Below are 15517 nucleotides of genomic sequence, written 5' to 3'. Positions count from 1 at the left end.
ATAGAAGAAAAAGAAAAGAAACGGCAGATCAACTGGTCTGAAAAGGGAGTCTATTTAAAGGCTAGAGCATACAAATGAGTTTTAAGGTGAGACTTAAATGCTTCTACTGAGGTAGCATCTCGAACTGTTACCGGGAGGGCATTCCAGAGTACTGGAGCCCGAAATGAAAAAGCTCTACAGCCCGCAGACTTTTTGTTGGGCTTTGGGGATCACTAATAAGCCGGAGTCCTTTGAACGCAGATTTCTTGCCGGGACATATGGTACAATACAATCGGCAAGATAGGATGGAGCTAGACCGTGTAGTATTTTATACGTAAGTAGTAAAACCTTAAAGTCACATCTTAAGTGCACAGGAAGCCAGTGCAGGTGAGCCAGTACAGGCGTAATGTGATCAAACTTTCTTGTTCTTGTCAAAAGTCTAGCAGCTGCATTTTGTACCAACTGTAATCTTTTAATGCTAGACATGGGGAGACCCAAAAATAATACGTTACAGTAATCGAGGCGAGACGTAACAAACACATGGATAATGATCTCAGCGTCTTTAGTGGACAGAATGGAGCGAATTTTAGCGATATTGCGGAGATGAAAGAAGGCCGTTTTAGTAACGCTTTTAATGTGTGCCTCAAAGTAGAGAGTTGGGTCGAAGATAATACCCAGATTCTTTACCGTGTCGCCTTGTTTAATTGTTTGGTTGTCAAATGTTAGAGTTGTATTATTAAATAGAGTTCGTTGTCTAGCAGGACCGATAATCAGCATTTCCGTTTTTTTGGCGTTGAGTTGCAAAAAGTTAGCGGACATCCATTGTTTAATTTCATTAAGACACGCCTCCAGCTGACTACAATCCGGCGTGTTGGTCAGCTTTAGGGGCATGTAGAGTTGGGTGTCATCAGCATAACAGTGAAAGCTAACACCGTATTTGCGTATGATGTCACCTAGCGGCAGCATGTAGATGCTGAAGAGTGCAGGGCCAAGGACCGAACCCTGGGGAACTCCACACGTTACCTTAACGTAGTCCGAGGTCACATTGTTATGGGAGACACACTGCATCCTATCAGTAAGGTAAGAGTTAAACCAAGACAGGGCTAAGTCTGACATACCAATTCGTGTTTTGATACGTTCTAATAAAATATTATGATTGACAGTATCGAAAGCAGCGCTAAGATCGAGGAGCAGCAACATAGATGACGCATCAGAATCCATCGTTAGCAATAGATCATTAGTCATTTTTGCGAGGGCTGTCTCCGTCGAGTGATTTGCCCTGAAACCGGATTGAAAGGTTTCACATAGATTGTTAGACGCTAAGTGTTCATTTAACTGCTCCGCAACAATTTTTTCGAGGATTTTTTAGATAAAGGGAAGGTGAGACACCGGTCGGTAGTTTACCATGAGGTCAGGATCGAGGTTAGGTCTTTTAAGAGGAGGATGAATAACCGCTTTTTTGAATGCTAGGGGAACAGTGCCCGAGGAAAGTGATAAGTTTATAATATTTAGCACTGATGGACCTAATAATACAAAGAGCTCCTTGATCAGTTTCCCAGGAAGAGGGTCAAGTAAACATGTTGTTTGTTTTATTCCATTTACACGTTGTAACAATTCCTCTAATGTTATTTCCTCAAAACGAGAGAAACTATTTTGGAGGGCAGTATCCGCCGTATATACAATCGTGTCAGTGTTAATAGAACCCCGTTGTAGCTGGGACGCATTGTCTTTAATCTCCTTTCTAATGACTTCAATTTTCTTACTAAAGAATTGCATAAAGTCATCAGCTGAGTGGGTGGAGCTACTGGAAGGAGTCCCTTGTTGGGTTAGCGATGCTACCGTACTAAACAAAAATTTAGGATCGTTTTTATTACGGTGGATGAGATTTGAGTAATAATTAGCTTTAGCTAAGGTAAGCATGCGTTTATAAGTTATTAAACCATCACTAAATACTTGATGGTGCACCTCAAGTTTAGTCGTGCGCCATTTGCGTTCCAGCTTTCTGCATAATAATTTCTGAGCTCTAGTTTCTTCTGTAAACCACGGGGTGCGCTTTTTTGGAGCCTTTTTTAACTTTAGCAGTGCTATGTTATCAATGGTTTCGCGCAGGGCGTCGTTAAAGTTGTTAGTGAGGTTATCAATAGAGCCCACATACTTTGGGAATGGTGCCATTACCGAGGGCAGTAGGTCAGCAAGAGTTGTCGTTGTGGCCGTATTAATGTTGCGGCTGCTATAGCAGTTATTATTATTATTAGTTTGACGAACATGCGTCTGAACCTCGAATTTTATAAGGTAATGATCGGACAATACTTTAGTATACGGGAGTATCGTAACTTTGGAAGCGGTGATACCCCTGACAAGCACTAGGTCTATCGTATTACCGTTGCGATGCGTGGGTTCTTTTATTATTTGTGTGAGACCACAGCTATCAATTATAGTCTGGAGCGCTACGCACGGTGGGTCCGATGGGGTATTCATATGGATATTAAAGTCTCCCATTATGATTATATTATCGGCGTGTGTCACTAGATCAGCAACGAACTCTGAGAATTCATTGATAAAGTCCGAACAGGGCCCTGGGGGGCGGTAGATAACAGCCAGGTGTAGAGGCAGCGGTGTGACAGACCTCATAGTAAGCACCTCAAACGATTTATATTTATTATTTATGTTAGGACTAAGGTTAAAATTTTCGTTGTATATTAGTGCGACCCCCCCACCCCTTTTAAGCGGACGGGCAATATGCTAATGTGTAAAGTTAGGAGGACATGCCTCATTTAGCGCAAAAAAGTCGTTTGGTTTAAGCCAGGTTTCACTGAGACCGATGACGTTAAGATTGTTGTCTCTGATGATATCATTAACTAACAACGTTTTGGGAGACAATGATCTTATGTTTAAAAAACCTATATTATAGGTAGTGGGCTGTTTTAGGGAATTTTTGATCAAATTATCCGTAGTAGCAATATTAATAATGTTGTGTTTATTATGCCCAGTGCATTCAGTATAATTACGACCATATCTAGGAATTGATACGACGGGAATGTTCCGATTGTTTGATTGTTGCTTTGATAAACTGCACACATCATGGTTAGCATCCTCAGTAACGGGGATTTTCCGATTGTTTGTTTGTTGCTTTGATAAACTGCACGCATCATAGTTAGCCACCTCAGTAAAACACATGTCCAACTCTGAAACACTCAAAGCAGAAAAAACTTGTTCTAATTTAACTGACTCCTTACCCAGACCAGTAGTCTCGCATCCTTTATTTAAATCCGTCTTCAGGGTGGAGGGAAGTGGTGTTCTGTGGGGATTAGCCTTCTGCTTTGTTTTTAGCCCCGCTCGACATCCGCGTTTACGATCACACCGCTGGCGTCTGCTCCGTAGACGGCCCCCGCTGCTACTAGACTCCGCTGCTTCACAGGCCGCTGGATGTAGCCGCCGACGTATTCCCATGCTAGTTAGCACGGTTAGCACGCACGCGTCTATCAGTCCAAAACGGCCCGATATGTCCATATCCAGAAGTGTCTGGCGGTCGTACGTGATCACGGAGTGACCACGATGCGAGCCAGCCATGAAGTCTGCAGAACTGTCCGGCATTTCCGCCAAATGGTCCATCTTTAGCAAGAGCACCGCAGTGTCGCAGCCCGTCCGGGCGCCGCCATCTTGCTATGATAACATGTATTACTCAGGGGGTGGAGGCTTACACGTTTTGGAATTTTCAGAGGTATTATGGAATATTTGGCAAGCTAGTAGTGACCTAGCTATTTTGTTAACTTAGTATTTGGTTAAACAGTAGGTTCCCACTATTAGCGCGGGTTATGTCACAGCCAGGGCGCATTCTTGCGCGCTGCTTGTCGCACCTTGGGTCACGCCCATGGCCGCGCACACCCAGGGACGCGCCGCGCGCGTCTGCGACCGACAGCAGCCACCAGCTGCAATCATTCACCGGCAATCGCCGTACCTGCCTGTAATGAAGGAGCTGCCATCATTAGCCTGCTCAACCTGCCATCAGGCGCCGGATGCCTTATGCAATCTTGCTCTCTTTCTGTTTTCCCCTCCGTGTTTCATTGTCGTGTCGATCCTACTGCAGACCTTCGTTTCCGTGTTTTGACGTTGCTGTGTGTCTCGTCATTCCTCATCGTCGTTCCCCTGCTTCCCGGACTGCTTCTTCGATTTTATCATCCATGTACCAAAATTGATACATGGATGATACAGCAGAGGATTGGGAGAATGTCATGTGGTCAGATGAAACCAAAATAGAACTTTTTGGTAAAAACTCAACTCGTCGTGTTTGGAGGAAGTTGCATCCCAAGAACACCACACCTACTGTGAAGCATGGGGGTGGAAACATCATGTGTTGGGGCTGTTTTTCTGCTAAGGGGACAGGACGATTGATCCGTGTTAAGGAAAGAATGAATGGGGCCATGTATCGTGAGATTTTGAGCCAAAACCTCCTTCCATCAGTGAGAGCTTTGAATGGTTGACCAAACACTTATTTTCCACCATAATTTACAAATAAATTCTTTAAAATTCCTACAATGTAAATTGGGTACTGATTAATGCAAATGGTGGGTTGCATCAGATGATGTTGTTTCGTTTTCTCCTCTTTTTTGGTTGGTTTCCTGGCGTGGGTTCGTAGGTGAGGGTGAAGTTGTATCCGCTTTCATCAAGTGCTTTCTGGTACAGGGGGTTTGCTTGGTCGAATTCAGCTTTGCTAGATGACAGCATCGATAGCCTTTTATTAATTCCTGTAGATATTATTTTCGTGGTGGTGTGTGGGAGGTTGCTGTCACGGTGCACGTATTGGAGTGTTGTGTTGGGTTTCGTGAATGGTTGGTAGCTGTTATTTCTCAGGTTGAAAGTGGCGTCGAGGAAGTTGACGGTTTGGTTGTTGGCTTCAATCGTGATCTGTATGCCGTTGTCTTTGAAGATTTGGCATATGCGCTTTTTGGTATTCTCGCTGCTCCTTGGCAAGGCGCGGCACACTGCCAGTCCGTCATCACGATAAATACCAAGGTTCATGTTGAGGCTAGCGAGCTGGGAGAGGAGGAAACTCCCAACGAGTTCACACGTTTCTGCTCTGTCAAAACACCCCATCAAATGTTGAATTGTTCTTTTTTTGCCATGGTGTACTGTTGCGGATGAGTATGAAGTTCTTTGCGTGTATGATGATGTTTCTTTCGTTGCCTGTGATTGAGTCATAGTCCGAGGCAAAGTCTAGTGCTTGGGTCAGTAGGTCTTGCGTGATGGAAGGGTAAAATTATTCGATGTCGAAGGAGATAAAGTTGTGCTGTTGTTTGTCTTGGATGTTGTTGAATCATGTGATTACTACTGCTGTATTTCTCCATTGGTTGAGTGGTGTTTTGTCCTTGATTTTTGTGTTGATTCTGTCCAGGATTATTTTGCTGATTTTTCCTATTTCGGATTTAGTTGGGTTTATTAGTCGGCATGTTGGGTTATTTGCGAAGTTGGGTTTGTGGACCTTCAATGTGATGAAGGCTTCCTTGTTGGCTGTGGCGTCTACCCTGTCCTAAATATCCAGTTCATTTGCAATTAGTTTGTTTTCCAGGTGGATGCTCTGTAAAGTGCTGGGTTGCGTTTTTTTGTATGATTTGGTGATGTTTTTGTCCAGTAAAGTGTTATGTTCTGGTATGTCCATTCTGTAAAAGTTTGTGGTTTTATCGGCGGCTATGATGAGGTTGCTTACTTTCTTGATGCGCTCCGTGTCATTTTTCAGCTTGGTGAGGAGTGGGTTGCGGGGCGGCTTGAATTCGACTGATTTAATCATTTTGAGCATGTCGTTCTCAAAATCCTTCAATTCCTTGTCTGTGGGTGGGTTCTTGGTAGATTTGAATCCACAAGTTTCCTTTTGCGTTCCTTTTGTTTCAGGGTAGAGGAAAAAGTGTGCTTTCCACCGCATCCTTTTTAGGAAGTGTTCCGTCTTTTCTATGAGTCTTAGCCTGTAGTCATTCTGCGCGGGTATGGGAATGTTCTTCGTGCAGTAGTCGATGCTGAATTTTTCCATTTCGGATCGTCCTACAGTGCTCGATACCGTGGTAGAGCGCAATATATATGTATGTGTGGAAAAGATCACAAGACTACTTCATCTCTATAGAACTGTTTCATGAGGGGTTCCCTCAATCGTCACATACCATGGTTTATATAGGGCACAGAGTGGGTAGGTACAGGCAGGCGTAGGGGCGTGGTGATTGGCACATGTGGAATTAATAAAAGGCTATCGATGCTGTCATCTAGCAAAGCTGAATTCCACCAAGCAAACCCCCTGTAACAGAAAGCACTTGATGAAAGCGGATACAACTTCACCCTCACCTACGAACCCACGCCAGGAAACCAACCAAAAAAGAGCAGAAAATGAAACAACATCATCTGGTACAACCCACCATACAGCAAAAATGTCTCAACTAATTTTGGCCACAAGTTCCTCACTCAGATTGACAAACACTTCCCCAAAGGCAACACACTAAGAAAAGTATTCAACAAGAACAGCATTAAATTGAGCTACAGCTGTATGAATAACATACAACAAATTATTTCAAATCACAAAGCAATTGCAAAAGGACTGCCTGCCCCCAGACTGAAGGACTCCGAAACCAATAAATGGATTATATTTATATAGCGCTTTTCTCTAGTGACTCAAAGCGCTTTACATAGTGAAACCCGATATCTAAGTTACATTTAAACCAGTGTGGGTGGCACTGGGAGCAGGTGGGTAAAGTGTCTTGCCCAAGGACACAACGGCAGTGACTAGGATGGCAGAAGCGGGAATCGAACCTGCAACCCTCAAGTTGCTGGCACGGCCGCTCTATCAACCGAGCTACACCGCCCCTAAGGACTGCAACTGCCGCAGGAAACCTGATTGCCCTCTCAACGGGGGGTGCTTACAAACATCAGTCGTTTACCAAGCAAAGGTAACACGCAAGGACATTAACACATCCGACACGTACGTAGGATTAACCGAAGGAGAGTTTAAAACCAGATGGAATAATCACAAGGCTTCTTTTAGAAACCAGAGCCTGCGGAATTCTACAGAGCTCAGCGACCTTATTGGAACCTCAAGGACAATAATGTTGAATATTCAATAACATGGCAAATTCTTGCATCCAGCACCCCTTACAGCAGTGGTAATAAAATATGCAACCTATGCTTGAAAGAGAAACTGTTTATTATATATCACCCAGACCTGTCATCCCTCAACAAGCGCATTGAAATTATATCAGCATGCCGTCACAGACGGAAACACCTCCTAGGTAACACATCAGCCAATCACCACGCCCCTACGCCTCCCTGTACCTTCCCACTCTGTGCCCTATATAAACCATGGTATGCGAATGCTTCCATTAAAATCTCCTGAACGTTTGAGGGAACCCCTCATGAAACAGTTCTGTAGAGATGAAGTAGTCTTGTGATTTTTCCCACACATACATATATTGCGTTCTACCACGGTATCGAGCACTGTTCTCTGGATAATCTAATAAAGATATATATATATATATATATATATATATATATATATATATATATATATATATATATATATATATATATATATTGTCGTGCAGGTGCATGAATACCATTAACTTGTGCAACATGTCATGTAGAGAATATCTGAAGCATTTACTCAGGTAAAAAATATTACAGATTGCATTACTAAAACGTCTGACAATCACAGCATGATCATAACAATCCACGTTTTGTGTTAGATATGCGAAACCGGTATCCAAACATGGTGTAGCTCTTCCTCTGAATGCAAGGGCTCCTACAAATGACAAAATCTGGCAAGACACCAACACAGCTAGGTAATCATTAAAAGCATTTTTATGTCATTTTTGCGTTGAACTGTTTAATAATGGCAATATGTTTAAAAAAAAACATTTAATTAAAGCAAACTAATTGTCTAGCCATGATATTTAAAACATTACATTTTCTAATCATATGACAGCCCTTATATTTTTGTACAGTACCATGAATTGATTAACGTGGAACCAGACTTAAACAAGTTGAAAAACTTATTCGGGTGTTACCATTTAGTGGTCAATTGTACGGAATATGTACTGAACTGTGCAATCTACTAATAAAAGTTTCAATCAATCAATCAATCAATCAATCTAAGCATATTATACTAGCACAAAACACATCTGGTGATGATGCCAGTCACTCATCCTCATATATTTGGTTGTTTGTCTATTTATGAGGCAATATTAAAATAATATTTAAGGTGTTGAGTATTCTAGAAAGGAGCTGCTCACCTGCCACCAGTCTGCATTAGTCTTCTTCAGGAGAATGAACCTCTCGCCCTCCCGTATGCACACCTGTCTTCCATCAGTGGCGCGGTAGTTGTAATCGTATTGTGCCTCAAGGACCACCGTACCACTGGGCACGCCGCACAGCGTCACCCCTCTGGTGGTCATCGCAGGCGCCGAGGAAGGTTGGGGGTGCTCCACGGTGCGCCGCCATGTCCCAGACAGCATATTTGTCCGTTTTCAGCTAAGGGAGCACTGAACAACGATCCCGGTTAACTTAGCTTGAGCCAAGGGAGGAGACGGGATAGTGCCATTCTCTGGAAAAACAAAAGGTTAAATGTCGGAATATTAGTGAATGCTTTCCCATTATTTTTGAGATTTTTGACATTTCATTGTATATTGTCTTATTTATCTATCTCAGTGTTTTTCAACCAGTGTGCCACGACCCACTGGTGTGCTGTGTGAGATTGTCATGTCAGCTATTTGGGTTTAAAATATTTTTGGGCAAACCAGTAATTATAATACGCAAATAATGTGCCGTTGTTGAGTGTCGGTGCTGACTAGAGCTCGGCAGAGTAACCGTGCAATACTATTCCATATCAGTAGGTGGCAACAGGTAGCTAATTGCTTTGTGGTGATCACAATATGCATTCGACAGCGGGAGGCAGGGTGAAGGTAAGAAGGTGTCTAATGCTTAAACAAAAAATAAACAGAAGGCGAGTGCCGCTAAGAAAAGGCATTGTAGCTTAGTGAAGGCTATGCAGAATGGAACTAAAACTGAACCGACTACAAAGTAGGGCTGGGTGATATATCGATGTATACGATTTATCGCGGGTTTGTCTTTGTGCAATATAGAAAATGACTATATCGTAATATTCGAGTATACGTTCTCAGGCAGTTGCTTTAGCTGCTGGCATTCAGGCTCTTGTCACTTTTTCCTGACTCTCCTCACAGACAAGCAGGAGCACATTCGTACATACGTCACAACTGTCAAGTCTTTGTCACATACACGCCCTCGCCCAGAGAGGTAGCGGCGTGGCTAACGTTAGCTGCTAACGTAGCCGTACGAGACAAAGAAGGTGCGGATCTGGTAACAAATGAAGGAAGACTTAATTCCCAATAAAAACAGCAGGGTTTCCATCGTCTGGCGGTGGTTCGGCTTCAAGTGGGAATATGTCGAACAGACAACCGTAACTTGTCAAGTGTTTGGGGGAAAAGCGTTGCTATAAAAAGTAGCATTACTGCATCATTTGGAATGTCACTCGCTAGAGAATGAAGAGAATTTCATAACGTTCGTCGTAACCTACAACATAGTGAAGGACGAATACTATTTATTTTCCTATTATGCAGCTCATTTTTTATTTGACACTTAAAATGTCTATGACAATCTTGCACTTTATGTTTTGGAAATGACTTGAATGTTTGTGCCATTGCTTAATAACTTTAACAAATACACTTTTGGTCAATTGACTTAGTTGTGATTTCCCTCTCTGCATGAAAGTTTAAAAGTAGCATTTATGAATGCAGTGTGAAGAAGACTGTTTTAATGTAGACACATAGAATCATCATACTGCTGTGATTATATGCATCAAGTGTTCATTCAAGGCCAAGGCAAAATATCGAGATATATATCGTATATCGCGGTATGGCATAAAAATATTGAGATATTAATAAAAGGCAATATCGCCCAGCCCTTCTACAAAGTAAACGCTGGACGACAGCAAAGACTTACAGTAATGTGAAGCAAAGACAGTGTCCACAATGTACATCCGAACATGACATGACAATCAACAATGTCCCCACAAAGAAGGATAAAAACAATTTAAATAGTCTTGACTGCTAAAACAAAGCAGGTGCGGTGAATAGTGTTTAAGGGAGACATGAAACTGCTACAGGAAAACACCAACAAAACAGGAGAAGCCAACAAAATAGGAGCGCAAGTCAAGAACTAAAACACTATACAACAATTGGTACTTTAACTTAACTTACGCAGGAAAACAGCAAACAAATCAAAATAATTCAGGGTGTGATGTGACAGGTGGTGACAGTACACCTACTTTGAGACGAACTATATTGATGGTTATGCTTTAAAGTCATATCCAACAATTGCGACAACAACTTTTTACTGGCAACTGTGTTTCGTTTTTAATTATTTCTGTTGGTGGTGTGCCTCCGGAGTTTTTCAATGAGCCTTGGGTCAAAAAAAGTTGACAACCACTGATCTATCTGATATTTGACCTTTTCTTTGTGTACTCATCAACTCATGAACTCTGCACAACATGCTATAACTGTATGTATGTGTTCAAATTACAAACAAAGCTTCTAGATTTTCTTACAGAAATACAACTTACCTAAATAGAAATACTACAAAATGCACAGGAGAACTGCAAACCAATTTTGACCACATAGCTAGACTTGCCGGATGCATATGGAACGCATTCCTCATTGAGCTCCGCGGAGCACGCCTCGGAGCACGCCCACTGGCGCTCATCTCCTGCTGCAGCCAGCAGCTGCAATCAATCGCCAGCAATCAGCGCACCTGTGGTTGATCAGACGACCTGCCTTCTTATGCCAGTGCAAACCTGCATCCTGTGCCAGAACATAGCTACCTATTCTGTACAGTAAGCCAAACCAGTCTAGCTCTATGCATTGTCTCTCTGTGCTTCTCCTCCTCCATGTTGATTTGTCTCGTGTTTTCTGGTCGATCCAGCAGCCTCCCTCCGTTCCCGCGTTACGAGTTGTGCGTTTTGTCACCCCCGCGTTCCCTCTGCTGCCTCTTGGATCTCGACCTCCCGCCTGGACACAGACCTTCGACGCCCCACTATAGCCCCGACTTCCTGCCTGCTCAGGGACCTCCGAGCTCTGCCTTGTCTCTCTTGATCACACACACTTTGGATTCATCACACTCCATTTCCCTTGTTTATGTATATTATTATTTGTTATTTACAGATAGTATATATACATATATAAATAAACATAGAGTAAAATATTACGCCCCTGTTGTCTGTGCCATCTCCTCCTCCTGTACACATAACACTGTGCCTCACAACCTTATACAGTTTGAAATGGTACCATGTTCCAGACCACATCAGAAAGATCATATTTACTTAGTATGATAAACTCTTAATATGTGTGAAAACAGAGGAATGGAAAAAATACTGGATTCAGTCCTAAATGTTGTGTATTCTGAGGGTGTCCCCTGTCTTGAATCTGGTTTCTAGCAGTCTTCAGTGCTTGGATCTAATTGGACCAATCCAATCACCTTTGATATTGTATAAGTGGTGTCAACATCACATCAACCAAAGCATATGCTGATGATCTCACACTCATAGCCAAAACCCCAGATTTGAATGAGGACAATATCAGACGAATGGTCAACATGAAACTGTCCAGCCAACTAAGAACAACCTTACTAACCTGAATGGCAATACAGTATGTGAGTATACAATCATCTAATCATACCAAAGATGACTTGGGAGTTTACCATCTATAACTTCCCAATTATACATGCAAAAACTGGAGACTGCCTGCACAAAGTTTTTAAAAAAATGATGAGCAGGCATAAGTAGATGCACACCAACCACTGCACTGTAAAGATCCAGAAGAAAGGATGGCCTGCAGCTGAAAAGACTCACAACCTCAGCAAAATGTATGCAGTTAACTAAGTACCATCTGAACAAGTACTCAAGAGATGGCAAGACCCAGATTCTATACAGAGAGTGTCTGGAGAAAAAGACAGACAACTCAAGGGGGAACAAAAATAAACCCACCTCATCTTGAATAAAACAGGTTGCAGTCAGACTGACCAAGCAGGCATTGGAATCAAGAAGAAAAAAAACAGAAACTTATCAAAGACGTGAGCCAGAAAGAAGATTAGAAATGCCTCATCAATCTTGTCGCAGAAGTGGATGAAGATGACATGCTAGTCTACTTCAGTGGCTGTGCAAAACAAAGAAAATAGATAAGATGGCAGATTGCCAAGGAAGAAGCTTCTCCATGTTTGGAAATCTGAATTTCTGTCATTCCTGATCAATGCCATTTCCGGTCAGCTTCCATCACCTTCAAACCTAAGACTAAGGGGTAAGACCAGCTGTGAAACTCTGGTCCACGTTCAGTCATGTTGCAGCCACCTACTACAGAAAGAAACAGAATCAGAATCAGAATAGTTTTATTGCCATTGTTTGAAAACATGTTTACAAACTAGGAATTAAGGCTGGGCGATATGGCCTTTTTTTTAACACTTGATACATATAATCACAGCAATATAATGATTCTATGTGTCCACATTAAAACATTCTTGTTCATACTGCATTTATATATGCTCATTTTAAACTTTCATGCAGAGAGGGAAATCACAACTAAGTCAATTTAGCAAAACTGTATTTATTAAACAGTTCTTAAGCAGTGGCACAAACATTCATGTCATTTCCAAAACAGAAAGTGCAAGATTGTCAGAGACATTTTACAACAAGCTATTAGTGCACTTTTGTGCATGATGTCACTAAGGAAACATATCAAAACAACACTAAATTAAGGTGCACTTTTTGTACAGAACGCTACTACAATAGCTTAAAACAAATAGAGTGCACTTTTGAGCATGATGTCACACAAGATATTTCAATAACTGTCAAATAAAAATGAGCTGCATAATAGGAAATCAAATAGTGTATGTCCTTCGCTATGTGGTAGGTTACTGCGGACGTTATCTCCTTTTGTTGTTGACTATTTTTTTCCTATGGTGTTGATCTGTAAATGTTTGCTTCAGCATTTTGATGGTGTGGGCGTGTGGCACCAAATGAAGATGTTGATATGCGGGGTATCCACTCTTCATTCTCTACCAGGTGACTTTTCAAATGATGCTACAAATTAGCAGTAATGCTACTTTTTGTAGCTACGCTTTTGCCCCACACTTGACAAATTGCGGTTGTCTGTTCAACATATCGGGCAGCACGGTGGATGAGAGGTTAGTGTGTCTGCCTCACAATATGAAGGTCATGAGTAGTCCTGGGTTCAATCCTCTGTGGAGTTTGCATGTCTTCCCCGTGACTGCGTGGGTTCCCTCCGGCTATTCCGGCATCCTTCCACTTCTAAAGACATGCACCTGGGGATAGGTTGATTGGCAACACTAATTTGGCCCTAGTGTGTGAATGTGAGTGTGATTGTTGTCTGTCTGTCTGTGTGTGTTGGCCCTGCGATGAATTGGCGACTTGTCCAGGGTGTACTCCACCTTCCGCCCAATTGTAGCTGAGATAGGCACCAGAGCCCCCTGCGACCCAAAAGGGAATAAGCGGTAGAAAATGGATGGATGGATGGATGTTCGACATATTCCCACTTAAGAATAAAAATATAACAGTAAAAATAACAATATAACAAGAAAAACTAGGCAGCAGTGGCCATGATATGAAAAATTGTGCATTTTACATCAGAAATTATTAAATAAATCAACTAAATCAAATCAAATCAACTTTATTTGTAAAGCACATTTAAAATACAATGGACAGTTTAAAAGATAATACGAGGACCGAGCAAACAACACAAAACAAACAGAACATGATATAAAATAAATAAATAAAACATAAAAACATAAAAATAGGTTCACAGCAGGGGTATAATGGGGTGCCATTGCAGGATGGATATCACTTAGTGTTAAAAGCCAAGGAATAAAACTATGTTTTTAAGAGATATTTAAAAACATTTATGGACCTTTATGCACAGGTGGCATCCTATGACAGTTCCACGAGCGGCCCATTCTTTCACAAATGTTTGTAGAAAAAGTCTCCATGCCTAAGTGCTTGATTTTAGATACCTGTTTGGATGGGTGGCCATGTAATGCAATGTAGTGTATATTGCCTGAAAACAAGTTCTTATGTCTCACAGAAAAATTACTGTTCAGAGGAATGTGACTTTTATCAATTTGTTTATATATATATTTTGACCAGAATTATAAATATATACTTGATGCAGTTCCTGTATGAGAATGGATGGCAATATTGAGGGCCCAAAACCTATTTGAGTTAGTTTTCCATGAGGGAAAAAGTTGCACGGCTCAAGAAGACTAAAATAGTCTGCCTAAAACGACGGGAGTGCTGCAAGTTATTTTTTCATTGTAAAAAGTGTCATTATTTATTCATAAATTGCCAGAAACATTTTCAAATGGCCCGGGGTGGTACTGTGTCACGGAGAAAAGCTGCAAAGCCCAAATTTCCAGAAAGTGGAACAAGCCAATGTCGCGTATTTGAGAAATGGGTGCAAGTGGATTTCATCTGAGTGTGTATCTAAATTGTACAATCGCCCAGAATAGCATCTGTCTGTCTTTCCAAGGCTTGCTTACGTAAGACAAGTCAAACCTTCGATAGAGTCGTGCATGCACACTTCCATCACAGACTTCAGCTTCCCAGCTGCAGGAAGAGAACGTGCGAGTGGGAGAAGTGCTGAAAGAGAATGACTTAGGAGATGGACGTCATAAGCGATGACACAGTGCGGTGCTGTGGAGTGAAAACAAAAGTAGTTCCGACAAGCCGGGGAGAAGTGATAAAAACAGACAAGGGGAGTGGGCTAAAGCTCGGCTGTAACGAGGGCAGGCTTCACTGGCTCAACCTTTATAATCCCACTGTTATTCAAGCACAGCACAGAATCTGTCACAGCTGCAGAGAATGACACACTTGCGGTCAGGACTAAACATTTGATTTACTTGTGGCGGCCCGTCACAAATACATTTAGACAGCCACAAATATGTTTGTTGCAACCCGTTTGTCCACCCTAGGTAATAACCAATCATACTGTAAAAGGACTGTGTGATAATACAGTAGTTAACGTTGTATTTTTGCCTCATTCTTGTGAGAATCCTGCATGTGACTAATGCATTATGGCAGACCTGAGCAAAGATTTTCAATCCTGTCCGCCGGACGTTCAACATCAACATTTATTTTAGACCTTTAAAGGCCTACTGAAACCCACTACTACCGACCACGCAGTCTGATAGTTTATATATCAATGATGAAATATTAACATTGCAACACATGCCAATACAGCCTTTTTAGTTTACTAAATTGCAATTTTAAATTTCCCGCAAGTTTCTTGTTGAAGACGTCGCGGAATGATGACGCGTACGCGTGACGTCACTGACTGTCAGGATATATTAGCAGCTGCACCACTCGCGGCTAAAAGTCGTCTGCTTTAACCGCATAATTACACAGTATTTTGGACATCTGTGTTGCTGAATCTATTGCAATTTGTTCATTTAATAATGGAGACTATAAAAAACAAAGCTGTTGGTGGAA

The 15517-nt window shown here is 41.9% G+C and overlaps 1 protein-coding gene across 6 annotated transcripts in view; it reads right to left on the bottom strand.

Annotated features, from left to right (window-relative positions):
• arhgap9 (Rho GTPase activating protein 9) overlaps positions 1-15517 on the bottom strand; it is a 160925-nt gene that overhangs the window by 99011 nt on the left and 46397 nt on the right. For 5 of the 6 annotated variants that reach the window (XM_061886590.1, XM_061886609.1, XM_061886599.1 and 2 more), the window contains exon 2: positions 8244-8554. In XM_061886590.1, coding sequence (XP_061742574.1) covers positions 8244-8465 — 222 coding nt within the window. In that variant the 5' untranslated portion in view covers positions 8466-8554. Of the gene's footprint in view, positions 1-3215; positions 3358-8243; positions 8555-15517 lie in introns of those variants that run through there. The other variant, XM_061886627.1, reaches the window with a different exon arrangement.

The sequence above is a fragment of the Nerophis ophidion genome, linkage group LG02 (genome assembly GCF_033978795.1).
Source record: "Nerophis ophidion isolate RoL-2023_Sa linkage group LG02, RoL_Noph_v1.0, whole genome shotgun sequence".
NCBI classification, from domain to species: domain Eukaryota; kingdom Metazoa; phylum Chordata; class Actinopteri; order Syngnathiformes; family Syngnathidae; genus Nerophis; species Nerophis ophidion.
The sequence above is the reverse complement of the archived record's forward strand: the minus strand, read 5'-3'. Positions and strand labels throughout refer to the sequence as shown.